Consider the following 14089-nt stretch of genomic DNA (forward strand, 5'->3'; position numbering starts at 1 on the left):
ATAGAACGACCAAGACACGACCGGGACGCGTCTCAAATACGTTCAAGAAACTTTTTTCCTTCGTAGCGTGCATTTCATCTACGTTAGACAAACACCAGACATACGACTAATACGTTACTTTAACCTCCGATAAACGCTTATGTACGCTTCTCGTACGCACAATACACGCTTAAAGCTCGTTGTGTAAACGATACAGATATGATTGACAGGTTGAAAGCATCCAAAATTACTAGCGTATTTGCAGCGTATATGATTTGTTTACCACGTCCGGCGTACGTCGGAGCTATACGCTGATGTGTGACGCCGGTATTAGCTTAAGTCGATTTCTAATCAATGGTATCAAATTGTTTTTCAAACAATTAGTTGTGGGATTTTTATTTTTTTTAATTGGGAAACATTTTAATTATCAATTTTTTTTCATCTATGAATGGTATCAGTTTTCTTCTAATTTCGCTCTTAATGTTGTTTTTTTTTTTAATATGAAATTTCCTGTCCATCACCGTAACAAATTTCTCCGTTTTCTATCATTTGTTGGGAGGGTAAAGAGACTGCGGACTTCAATTCTAGCGAAATTCCAATAACAAATGATGTAATGTAAAGTTCTTTGCATGATTCGTGATTTGCGTTATGGAGATGGTTTTCTGTTTTTTTTTTTTATTTTCGTCAATATCAAATAGCTCAGATATATGACGCTTTCTTGACAAAATATTAACCATTGAATGACTAGCAAAAAACAATCAATTAATTTACTAGCAAGAAGTGTATAAGGTTTTTTTACATATTTGTTGTCAAATAAAACTTGTTGCTTTGAGGTTTTACATGTATAATCCATTATATTTTAGGAGAGGACAGATGGTTATGCACTCTGCTTTTAAAGAAAGGGTGGAAAATTGAGTATTGTGCGGAATCGGATTCATACACATTTGCACCTGAAGGGTTTTATGAATTTTTCAATCAGCGTCGCAGATGGACTCCTTCTACAATGGCGAACATTCTAGATTTAATCGAAAATTATAAGGAAGTAACGAAAAACAACCAAAATATTTCGTTCTTATACATAGTGTACCATGTCTTTCTGTTTGTATCTACATTACTTACACCAGGCTCAATATTCATGCTGATATTAGGCGCTATAATTTTGGGATTTGAAGCAATTCCACCATGGTTGGCACTCATTCTAAACCTCATTCCTGTTGGCATATTTCTGTTGCTGTGTTTATATGCCTCCTCGCAGAAACAGGTACATATATATAGTTGAAAACAACACTTTATTAACTGCATGCGGGAACATTATATCAATTGAAATCCTCGAACAACACTTGTAAAAAAGTCACATTTCATAAATTTCAAACCTAAACTTATGCAAAATAAGTATTTTATAGACGGGACTCGATATTTTTCATCCAAAATTAAACAGAACACCAAGCTGATGTGGTTATCTCTGCAGGATTAGAAATACCCACTTTAATTTCAATTTCCGATTTGGTACATGGTGTTATCTTTCTTATCTGATATATTTCCCGAATGAATATCAACCCTCAGGATCGTGTTGTTTTTGGCCAATGATAGTAATGGTCAGTAGATTGAGATCTGCCTAAGTGTGGTCAGGAGATCTGAAGTGTTTGTAAAATGACGGCCTTTAGTCTCCAACATATCATTTTTCATAGTTAAACTGCACTAAGTACACACCATGTTTAGTCTAGCAAGTTGCATAACAATATATGTTGTATTTTATGAAAATAATCTTGGTATATAGGATAAATAATTTCCCACCAGCAAGTTTTTATTTGACCTTTTGATCTCGGATAGGTTAGGATATGGTTCTAATTCTTATCAATTTTCGTGGATAACATGTGAAAAATTATAAACTGAGGTGTTATAAGAACTATGTTTGATCCCTGAAGATGCAAAAAAAGTAAACATATTCAAGCTATGTGATTGATAAAGGAGAAGGATAATATATTAATCAGGAAACCTGAAATGCAATAAGGTAACTTGTAATGTCATTTTAACGTCATAAATTTGTCGTTAATACTCACATTTGTTGGTCTATATATACAAGTGTACAAGTAAGTAAGTAAGAAAGTAAGTAAGTAATTTTTATTGGTTTAAAATCCAAAATTACAGGATTGATACCAAGACAATACAAATTTGTTATACACAAACATACAAACATATATATATCATACCAAATTCATAAACATTATATGAGGAGGTGGTACCACAAAGTTATTTAGTGCTTGATAAAGCATTTCTAGAAATGTACATGTCGCTTATAAATTTAACAATAATTCTAATTATATCAGTCTCAACACACGTATACAAAAATTTAAATCTTGCTTCATTAGTCATATTTAAAAAAGAGGGAACTATTTCACTAATTTTGGAAAACAGTTGGTCTCAAATTAGGTCTTTCCACCTTTTCTTGCGTAATATTGATGTTTCAAAAGATGTCGCTTAGATATTTGGAATTTGATATCGTATAGTTTATACGCTTTTAAAATTGACAACGGTGTAACCAAATACTTCACGTTGTAAGAGTTATCTCCCCAAACACTGTTTTTCTTGTGGCCACTACTCCTCCGCAACCGTAAAAGATAACGACAAATTTATTTTACCAAATTGCTCGTTATATCCTCAGGATTAGGATATTAATTTTAACCGAAGCTATCCGGAGACTCAATATGAGAGTTATTTCCCCTTATGTATTTGATATAAGTGATTTGCATTTCTAACTGGTAAACCATAAGTGATAAAGACCAAGGGTCTTTTTATTTGACATCCTTGGTCTAAAAAAATGAAAATAAGGTCAAGGTCAAAGGTCAAGGTCATATTTTTAATTTTGATTTTGGCTTATTTTCGCTTATTTTCAAACACTGAATAACATATCGACAAATTATTTTTCCTTAATTTTTAGTTGCGACATGTCGTTACTTATATTTTTTGGTTGAACGGGTACGTAGACAATTATTGGGAATGTTCACCCATCCTTTATTTAGAAATGCGCGTAAAGTGATATTACTCATTAACCAAACATATTAAAGACCTAGGGTTTTTGATTTAAGGTCCTTTGTTTGTGACCTTGAAATTGAGATCAAGGTCATAGGTTAATAGGACGTTCTAGATTTTGACCTTTGCTTCAAATTCATATTAATACATCATAAAGCCATAGGAATTAACATTTTAAACTGATTTTTCATATTTTAATATCAAAATAGATCTTTAGTAGTGGAAAGACCTTCAATTGTTCTCTGAACAATTGGTTTTTAATTATATTTAGTTTTGTATATTTTAAAGTGAAATGAAATTCATCTTCTACTTCTAAGAGGCACACAGGACAAATTCTTTCTTCTACAGGGGTTTTAGTGTGACGCCCTTGTTCAATTCTAAGATCACTATTACTAATACGAATTTTAGCAAAATGTCCTATTACTTTTCTGTCTATACTTAACAATAAATAGGTTTCCAATTTATAATTTTCTTTAAGCTGTTTATATGTTCTCAGCTTATTACCATGTACTGATTTTTTATCACAAAATATATTTTCTTTCCAATAATTAAGATATCTATCATTAAGTTTGGTATGAATTGCATATAATAAACGCCTTTTTGAAATAGTATCATGATTTTTCCAAACATGTGAAAAATTTAATGTAGCAAGTAACTGTTCAATCTATTTAGCAAATCCATTGGTTAATTGCAGGTTGGAACAATATACATCTTTTAGTAAACAATTGTTATCAGATTTGATCACATGCAACCAGAAGCCAATTGACAGTTTTAAAGCTTCTATAAAAACTGGATACATACCAAGTTCAGCTAGTTCTGCTAAATTGACAGCTGATTTATTTACTCCAATTAAAGTTTTTGCAAATTTAATTTGGACTTTGATGGTAGCCAATGACCAATATTTTGACTCTAGATTTGTAATATCTTTTATCATATACACGAAAACAACAATAAAACCTGTGATTGTGTTCGGTAAAACCCGCTATTGCCCTTTATTTGGCAATCGCCGATAGAAGTCAGAAGATAAATCAATGTTAACTGCTGTACGGTCCATACCAATATTTTATGACATTTTTACCTATTATGTCTGTTTGTATTGTTTACACATCGTTTTTATTATAATGGAACTTGATGCGACTGTCATTCAAGTGACAGGTCTAGCTAAATATCAAACCAGGTCTAGTCGACCATTTTCTAAACAAGGAAATGTCTGCACCAAGTCAGGAATATGACAGTTGTTTACATTTCGTTTGATGTGTTTGAACTTTTAGTTTACCATTTGCTTAGGAAGTTTCCGCTTCGAATTTTCTGTGAAGATCGGTATTTTTGTTATTTTACTTTTTCCCATATTTTACTTATTATTCAAAAAGGATATAATGAAACACCTTAGTGAATCAATAGAGTGACATAACATGTGGTACAATACTGCAATGAAATGATAAAATTTTAGATGAAAATCCCTTCATTCTTTTGTATTAATGCAAAGTTAGACCTTATATGTAAATAATATCACCTATTAACCAATTGTCTGTTAGCTGTACTTGATGTTTAAATCGTTAAAATCATTTTAACTAATTCAGGATTTTGTACATTTTGTTGATACTTAATACTTTATTTATTCAGCTGCAATATGCCGCCGTTCTGTCTGCAGTATATGTGATTGTGATGGTTATTGTCATGATTGGTGTAATACGAGATGCTTTGAATGAGGGACTATGTTCGATTACCACCATCTTACTGTTATTTGTAGCCGGAGTGTTTGTTATATCAGCATTAGTCCATCCAAAGGCAAGTGTTGCTAAATCATAATATAAGACATTATAGCTGGATCAAGGTTGATATCATTACATGAATATCAATACCGCTGTTAAAGGAGTATATAAGTAAACATTTTGATAAACAATAGTGTATTTGTTCCCGTCAAGGATAGAAAAATTCGAGGTAGAAAAATCTGTGTCAAACATATAATTGTTTACACCGTTGAAAGCGGTTTTATGCGTTGTTAAAGTCATAAGAAACCTCAAATTAAAAAAAATAATGCATATCTATACTATTAAACGAGAAGACCTCATTTTGTGTGTCGCTTCTCTTCTTTCCACAATAAATTAATCATCGTGCCTCTGTGTCCTATAGATATCATGCATAGTCGCCTTTGTTATCCATTCTTATGGGTTATTTTGGGAGAAAAACTAAAAATTAGGCATCCGACAATTGTTTCCGTCATTGGACGAAATTTTGAGTCAGACTAGACTTCCGGTTTACGTTTTTCTGTAAACTCTGAACCTGAGACTACTATAACATGTGTTATAGTAGTCTCAGTCTGAACATACATGAATAAAATGTATTTGCTATCTGCTATCATTTTGAATTTTACTATCCACGACGGTCACAGAGTTTATTAAATAGAGAGGGTCTATATAATATATAATTGACCGCCGTGGATCGATATTAAAGTAAACTAAGAATAGATGGTAAAATTTTATTTATAGTAGTGAATGTTCATATTACAAAGATAAACGCTAACATTATTGAAATTGATAGAAAACAAAAAAAATGGGAACTTTGGAGAAAAAAAAGGAGGAGCCGGGATAGAAAAACAATTATCCTGTCCCAAAGTACCTATGACTTTTGATACCTTTCCTGAATATAAAACAAAAAATTGGGAGTTTTGGGGGGGAAAAAGGGAGGAGGGTAGAAAAACAATTGTCCTGTCCCCAAGTACCTATGACTTTTGATACCTTTCATTAAATCTTTTACAAAAATTCATCTTTCAACACTTAACATACTTTCAACCAAGCTCTGAATGCACGCGATTTCGCGGGTGTGTTCTAGTGTTTTTTATAACTCAATGGATAAAATGCATTATAAAACTAATGTACATATACTTTTTTCTGAAGAAAATTCTGTTAATTTATTCATATTTAGAAGAAGTTTACTTTATTTTAATTGCTTCCTTCCAGGAAGCAATCCCCCGACATATTTTCCGTATGCAAAGTGACCTCAGTGTGACCCATCTCGTAAAAATCCGGTGATCGCAATACGCATGGATGTCCTTAAAATAACCTATTATCTGAATTTACATGTTAAACAAGTGCTCAATTTCCATGCTTTTTTGTTGATTTTTTGTCGATTGTTGACAAACAGGTGACAATCGTTAAACTTCGGCTTCAAAACACGAACTTTAATTACCTGCCATATTTTCACAATAACACTGACCGATTGAGAAAAAAAAATTGACGATTATACGAAATTTACACGAAAAAAATGATAAATTCGTGCACAGAAGACTAAGTTTATGATGTTTGTATGCATTGGTTCAAGAATTGGAAGAACATTATTTTTCACCGGTCACTCGTTTCTGATGACTTTAATAAAGGCTCTAATATCCTAACGTCATTAAGCCGTCAAATGCAACAGAAAAATATGACATAAAGATGGTATATTGCAGTCAAACTTTAGAAAAAAGTTTTGTTCAAAGTTCAATAATTTTTTTTAAATGTCGTTTTTACTGCTCTAACTATATTGACGAAAAATTAATTGTATTCCAGGAGATTTTGTGTATAATGCCAGGACTACTGTACTTCGTTGCCATACCATCTATGTCTATGCTCATGTTCTTGTTTTCCATTGGCAATTTACATAATGTTTCTTGGGGAACAAGGGAAACTAAGAAAAAAACCGAATCCGACTCCGATAAGAAGACTCATATACCAGAAAAAGAAGAAACTGGATATTTTTGTTCGCTTGGTAATTTTGTTAGGTGAGTTATTTTAAATTTGTACTTTTTATCCTTTTTAGATCACCTGGCCCGAAGGGCCAAGTGAGCTTTTCTCATCACTTTGCGTACGGCGTTAGCTTTTACAAAAATCTTCTCAAATGAAACTACTAGGCCAAATTAAACCAAACTTGGCCACAATCATCTTTGGGGTATCTAATTTAAAAAATGTGTTGCGTGACCCGGCCAACCAACCAAGATGGCTGTCATGGCTTAAAATAAAACACAGGGGTAAAATGTAGATTTTGGCTTATAACTCCGAAACCAAAGCATCTAGAGCAAATCTGACATGGGGTAAAATTGTTTATCAGGTAAGAATCTATCTGCAATTTCAGACGAATCGGACAACCGGTTGTTAGGTTGCTGCCCCTGAAATGGCAATTTTAAGGAATATTATCTTGAATATTATTATAGATAGAGATACACTGTAAATAGCAATAATGTTTAGCAAAGTAAGATCTACAAATAAGTTAATATGACTAAAATGGTCAGTTGACCCCTTAAGGAGTTTGCCCTTTATGGTAATTTTTTACCAATTTTTCGTAATTTTTTCTAATCTTTTACAAAAATCTTCTACTCTAAAATACTTGTCCAAATTTAACCATACTTGACCTTAATTATCAATGAGGTATCTAGTTTAAAATAAATGTGTGTGGTGACCCTACCAACCAACCAAGATGGCCGCCATGGCTAAAAATAGAACATAGGGGTAAAATGTAGATTTTGGCTTATAACTCTGAAACCAAAGCATTAAGAGCAATTCAGACAAGGGATTTATTGTTTTGCAAGTCAAGATCTATCTGCCCTGAAATTTTCAGATGAATATGCAACTGGTAGTTGGGTTGCTGCCCCTGAATTGGAAATTTTTAAGGAAATTTTGCTTTTTTTGGTTATTATCTTGAATATTATTATAGATATAGATAAACTGTAAACAGCAATAATGTTCAGCAAAGTAAGATCCACAAACAAGTCAACATGACCAAAAAGGTCAGTTGACCCCTTAAGGAGTTATTGCCCTTTATAGTCAATTTTTAATAATTTTGTAAATTATTGTAAATTTTAACAAAATATTTTCCTCTGTAACTAATGGGCCAAGTACATTATAAATTGAGATAATTGTAAGAAGCAAGAATGTTCAGTAAAGTAAGATCTACAAACACATCACCATCACCAAAACACAATTTTGTCATGAATCCACCTGTTTCCTTTCTTTAATATGCACATAGACCAAGTCGACGACACAGGCTCTTAAGAGCCTCTAGTTTGTTTTATCAGCTCTTCAACGTTTGTATGTGGTTATTGATTTTCAAATTCATCAAATGTATTAGCCTGCAATATCACTAAGAGACATTGATCGTCGAAATTAAATGCAATTTGATGCACTTCCAGTGTAGTCAGATTCGATTTTTTTTTTGTGGTCTTCTCAGCTTCTGTGCAAGTTGTATAAAAAGTAAAATCACAAAAATACTGAACTCCGAGGAAAATTCAAAACGGAAAGTACCTTATCAAATGGCAAAATAAAATGATAAAACACATCAAACCAATGGACAACAAATGTCATATTCCTGACTCGGTACAGGCATTTTCAAAAGTAGAAAATGGTGGATTGAACCTGTTTTATTGCGCTATATTTATCATGTCAAAACATTAATCGCAGACTTTTTTTAAATGTTAATTGTAAAAATTAAATCCGTTCATCTATCAAAAATACTGAAAATGATCATAAGTCAGCTTCAGACATTATCTATAAATCACAAAATATCTGCCATCAGTTTCATAAAATTCTATAAAGTTTGGATAAAATAATTGATGCCAAGACTATCTATTTGTTGGATGTAAAAACATAAGATTATCAGGATGCTAAAGGAGAAAGTATGATAAGGCCAAAAAAGGATAGATTATAAAACTAATCTTCAAAGAACAAAGCATTAGATGCATTGCAACATGCCTATTTTGAAGTATTAACATATAAGTACACAAAATTATCCATGCTATCATAATATGTATTAGCTACAAACCAGGTTTATTACACTATTATCTACATAGGAAAATTTCTGTACCAAGTCAAAAATATGACAGTTGTTATCCATTCGTTTGATTATGTTAAAGCTTATGATTTTGCAATTTGATAAGGTACTTTCCATTTTGAATTTTGGAGTTCGATATTTGCGTTTTTAGACTTTTTGAACAACCCTTATAGTAAAATTTGTAACTGGATGCAGCTAATGTCAGCTTTGTCATGAAAAGTTTTTGCTCTTTCAGCTGTATATTTTGTCCAACAAACAAATATACCAAAGAAGACTTTCTTTATACAAATATAATAAATAAAGTGAACGTTTTGGTTAACAAGAATGGGAACCAAGAAGGGGAGGACACTAATGAAAAAGGTATTAAAACGAACATTTTACAATTTGTGTATGTTAGGCGTCTATGTATACATTATCTCTAGTAGATGTTATGTGTTTTTGTTTATTAAAAATAATTTGTCAGTTTTTCAAAGCGTGGATATCTTTTTAATTTCATATTTTCCGATCAGTGAAAGATAATGGACGAAATATTTGTTGAAAATTAAGTGTATGTATATAGCGTAGGAAGTACAACACAAAATGAAGTTAAATATGAAGTCGTCGATAAACTTAAAACCTGTGGACATTTATGATGCTAACTTAATGAGACTTTGCGTTACTAGACTTAGACAAATATGACAGTGTGAAAGTGTAGAAAAAGAAACTTCATATACCAATGTTGAAAAAAACAGTTGTTATCATATTTATATTTAGACAAAAGCTTCACTTTATTTCTTTTTTCTTGGAATTATATCAATATGATATTTGACTTAAATATTTTCACACTGAATTCATAATATACATACCTATATATTTGAAATACCTGATAACTTGGGGTGTTGTGTATTTTTGTTGTTGTTGATGTGATAGCGTTTTATTGCATTATTTTGAAATACTTTTAGACAAAGAGGTTGTGGATGAAGTAGCTGAAGACTCAAATGTGTGTACCGATATACATGATGAAAGAAAAACTTTAGACGAGACAAAAGAAGAAAAAAATAAGGATGAAGATAGACATCACTATATCGATAAAACAGTTGCAAAGATATCGAAGGAGGAAAAGAAATTTTGGAAATCAAAAATTAAGAGATATTTAAAGCCTTTACAAACGAATAAAGAAAAAAAAACAAAAGAGCAAGAAGAACTAATTGAACTGCGTAACAAAGTGTCACTGTTTGTGTACTTGTTAAATGCAATCCTAGTTACTGTTATGTTTGGATTAACCCAAGTTAACACATTTAAGGATTCTTTGTCTATATCGATAATATGTGATAATAATCCAGTTTCAATAGTGCCAATAGCTTTACTTTTTGCTGTTGTCTTTGGGTTTCTTCTTTTGATTCAGTTTCTGTGTATGTTGTACCATAGATTTTCTACATTAATACATATATCAGCAAGCACTGACATGACAGAAAGTAGTGAAATTAAAGAGGCAAAACTGAAAAAGAATATGGTTGAACTGTTGGTGTCTCCAGAAGCTTCAGCTCCATCTAAACGCGAACCCACTTGTGATAAAGCAAAATCAATTCCAGATGGTAATAGACAAGTGCTAACAGAAAAGATCGTTCCGTTAAAAGACCTTGATGCTGTTGTTGGAGCAAATGCTGAACATCTTAAAGGTGCATTATTTCAGAAGTACGAAAAACAACTAGTTGAACAAGTCTTGGGTAGATGGACAAAAAAGGCGAAATATGTTAATGACGATAAACCAGGTATTTTACAGCTCGTACAAGAAGCTACAAAACAGAAATTAATTGGTCATAAGAAAAAGGAGAACAGCATAGATATGATGACAAAAATACCAGCTACAAAACGCACAAACAGAAACAAGGTGAAGCCAGTAGATAGTCCAGAGCAAAAAAGAAAACTTTCGTCATCATCAATTTCAAGTCAAAACGAGAGTAACGTTCGAAAGGAAAATGACAATGATTCTCTAAGTGAAAGTTACAATGGTCCTGATACTAATGACTCGAATGTTTAATAATAATAAGTTATTCTTAGATTTTTACATAACTAATGCCAATAATGGCTGCAGTTTTTATCCATTGTATTATTGTATTATTAAGGGTTTTTGTTTTTATTGATAACCACTTTTATTATATCGTTTATACTCTTTTCTAATCCTATTTTCTATAGTCTGTTATATGGATAGCGAATTGATTCGTGTTTTTGTCACTTTACTGGTTCTTCTTGGTTGATAACTTAGAACTTGACTTAGAGTTTGTTTTTTGTAATTTTTATTTATAACCAGTTGTATATACACTTATTGTACTAACTTATTAGCCGTAATAAAATTCTAAACAAAATGTAGAAACATCAAACCTTACAGTCACAAAGGTAATATGTGAAATGAAAATGTAAGATAGCATCGTAACAAAAAGAATTACTGATAATCAGTATTCATATTTTTATAGTAAATAGCGGTTAAGTATTTCATCAATACTAAATTCTGCATAGTTTTTACATTCCAATATACAGCTAACGATAAATAAAGGCTACAATTATATATCGGTGTTCAAAGGTCATACATCGATGGAGAGAGAAAAAAGCGCGTTACTAAAAATGTAATAAACACAACAACTAACAGACTGAGGTAAACAAACAAACAACAGGGACACTGAAGTGAACAACGTAACCTATTTGATAACAACTGTCATGACTTTGTACAGGAATTTTTAGAAAAAATTGTGGTTGAACCTGGTGTAATGGCTTGGCAACCGCTCACTTTATGATAATGTTTTAAAAAAATATCGCTGAAATGACAACACTACGTGACAGAAATACAGCACGAACACACGCAAATAACGGAAAACGCTCAAATAAATAATATAATACCAGTAGTTGACACAATATGCAAAATGCAGAAAAACAACGCACATATTTTACCAACAACAAATACCACAGGATAAAGAAAAACTGTAACGCGCTTACGTTACTAAAATGCTCGAAATTTTTACAATTATTTTCACAACTCTCGTCCAAAGAATTTTTATGACAATGATGTTATGTAAAGGCAATTTTAAAGTTATTTGGACTACACACGATAAGACATAACAGATTATCCAACTGAAACCATAACAAAAACAACAAAAATGAATGTATGAATGTTGGATGTCCAAAATACCGAGATACACACAAAGTAATGCAAATTTACACTAGGTATAACAGTCATAACCGTGTGACAATGACAATGATGGTATTAAAAGACAATTTTATAATTATTTGGATAACAAACGATCAGACATAACAATAACATGATTCTACCGAAACCATACCAGAAACATAAAATCAAATACACGAATGTCGAATGTACGAAATACCAAGACGCGTCGTATAGCAATGGAAATTCACACTCGGTATAACAGTCATATTTAGAAATAGGTCACGTTTGGGACTCAGCAGACAAACCGATTGCATAAAAAGTAAAATCATCAAAGTACTAAACTCAAAGGAAAATTCAAAACGAAAAGTCTCTTACCAAATAGCAAAATCAACCGAATACATAACAACTGACTTAGTACAGGCATTTTCTAAAAGAAAATGGTGGATTAAACCTGGTTTTATAGCTAGCCAAACCCCTCACTTGTATGACAGTCGCATCAAATTCCATTATATTGACAACAATGCGTGAACAACACAGACAGATATAACAGGTAAAAAGGTCAACAATACGAGTATGCAAGTCAATATAGTGTTATAATCAAACAAATATGTAAAAAAAAAAGAAGCACAAAATGGCATTAAGACGAAGCATATAAGCAAACGTTAAAGACAGGATTACATAAATTTACCATAGTACAATAACACAATGGCGGGATGTATAAATACAGAGCCACATCATATATGTATCAAAGATCAGAAAGTTTGGTACCATTAAAACGTTTAATCCCGCTGCTATTGTTTGCACCTGTTCTTAGTCAGGAATCTGATTTTCAGTGTTTTTTGTCTGTTAATGTGGTTCATAAGTGTTTCTCGTTTTTATATAGATTAGACTGTTGGTTTTCCCGTTTGAATGAATTTACACTAGTTATTTTTGGGGCCCTTTATAGCTTGCTGTTTGGTTTGATCCAATGCTCCGTGTTGAAGGCCGTACATTGAACTATAATGGTTTACTTTTATAAATTGTTACTTGGATGGAGAGTTGTCTCATTGGCACTCATACCACATCTTCTCATATCTATGTAGACAAAGCACATGGCAAAAATGAAAAACAAGCATAAAAACATGTTTTACAATAGCACAATGAATGGATGAATAAGTGCAGAGCCACGACATATGTATCGAAGTAACACCAAACAGACAAAGCACATCAGCAAAAATGAAAGACAAGAATACAATCACAAACAAGAACTTAATGACAGGATGTACAAGTATTCAGTAAAAAATTTAAATTGCACTTTCATATATCACATAATGTATTTATTCTAGTTCTAGTATATTTTTCTATCTTTACAATATATTCTAAAGTGGTCCACGACTCAGTCACAAACATAAAGATACCTGTTTAAGATCTTAAGACGTCGTTATTTTTGTAGTTATTTTTTAATTCAATCAAGTTTTCTCTGATTCTACTGCTACAATATAAAGGTGGAGGATTATTATAAGATAAGCTGAATCAGTAAGCTTTCACTACTAATTTTATTGTCCATCGCATGACTCATTTCAGGAAACATAGAAATATATCCATCCGGTCTCGTTAACGCTCTTACGTGTTAGGTCAGGTAAACGCTTTCACGTTTACATTATGTGCCAGATTTTTATTAAACTTGTATCATAGTTTTTTTTAGCATTGCCCAAAAATCGGTGTCGATCAACTTTTTCTTTTTTAATTTGTACCACTCGGATATGATAATTTTATCGGAAATCACATAAAAAGCGTTCTCATTTGTAATATTCTTGCCAGAATTTTATGAAATTTATATCATCGGTTTATATCGGCAATGTATCAAACAAGTTTAAAATCAGTGCTTAAGAACAGTTTTTAAAAGGTTATGTCCCTATATAAATCAGAAATTGCAACTACTCTCTAGCTTCATTTCTCTATGATATTTATGAAAACAAAATTTAAAGAAAAAAGAAGTCATTTTTAGTTATTGCTTTTGAACAGACAAAATATGTGCATTACGGGGAACATCGGAACTATATAACAGAATGTTTAAAACCTTGGAAGATTTAAGTGAATTTCAAAATTAGCTAGATCAGATGCGTCAATATGGCAAGCTTCTCTTTCTATGCATGC

General features: G+C 31.8%; 2 protein-coding genes across 3 annotated transcripts in view; one reads left to right on the forward strand and one right to left on the reverse strand.

Moving 5' to 3' along the window:
* Window positions 1-11156, forward strand: part of LOC139513642 (chitin synthase chs-2-like) — an 88775-nt gene extending 77619 nt beyond the window's left edge. For both annotated transcript variants that reach the window (XM_071302312.1, XM_071302313.1), the window contains exons 12-16: window positions 843-1240; window positions 4633-4797; window positions 6558-6769; window positions 9047-9171; window positions 9753-11156. In XM_071302312.1, coding sequence (XP_071158413.1) covers window positions 843-1240; window positions 4633-4797; window positions 6558-6769; window positions 9047-9171; window positions 9753-10831 — 1979 coding nt within the window. In that variant the 3' untranslated portion in view covers window positions 10832-11156. The remainder of the gene's footprint in view (window positions 1-842; window positions 1241-4632; window positions 4798-6557; window positions 6770-9046; window positions 9172-9752) is intronic.
* Window positions 1-14089, reverse strand: part of LOC139513645 (uncharacterized) — a 250764-nt gene that overhangs the window by 58616 nt on the left and 178059 nt on the right. The window lies entirely within an intron of this gene.

This window comes from Mytilus edulis, chromosome 2, assembly GCF_963676685.1.
Source record: "Mytilus edulis chromosome 2, xbMytEdul2.2, whole genome shotgun sequence".
Taxonomy (NCBI): domain Eukaryota; kingdom Metazoa; phylum Mollusca; class Bivalvia; order Mytilida; family Mytilidae; genus Mytilus; species Mytilus edulis.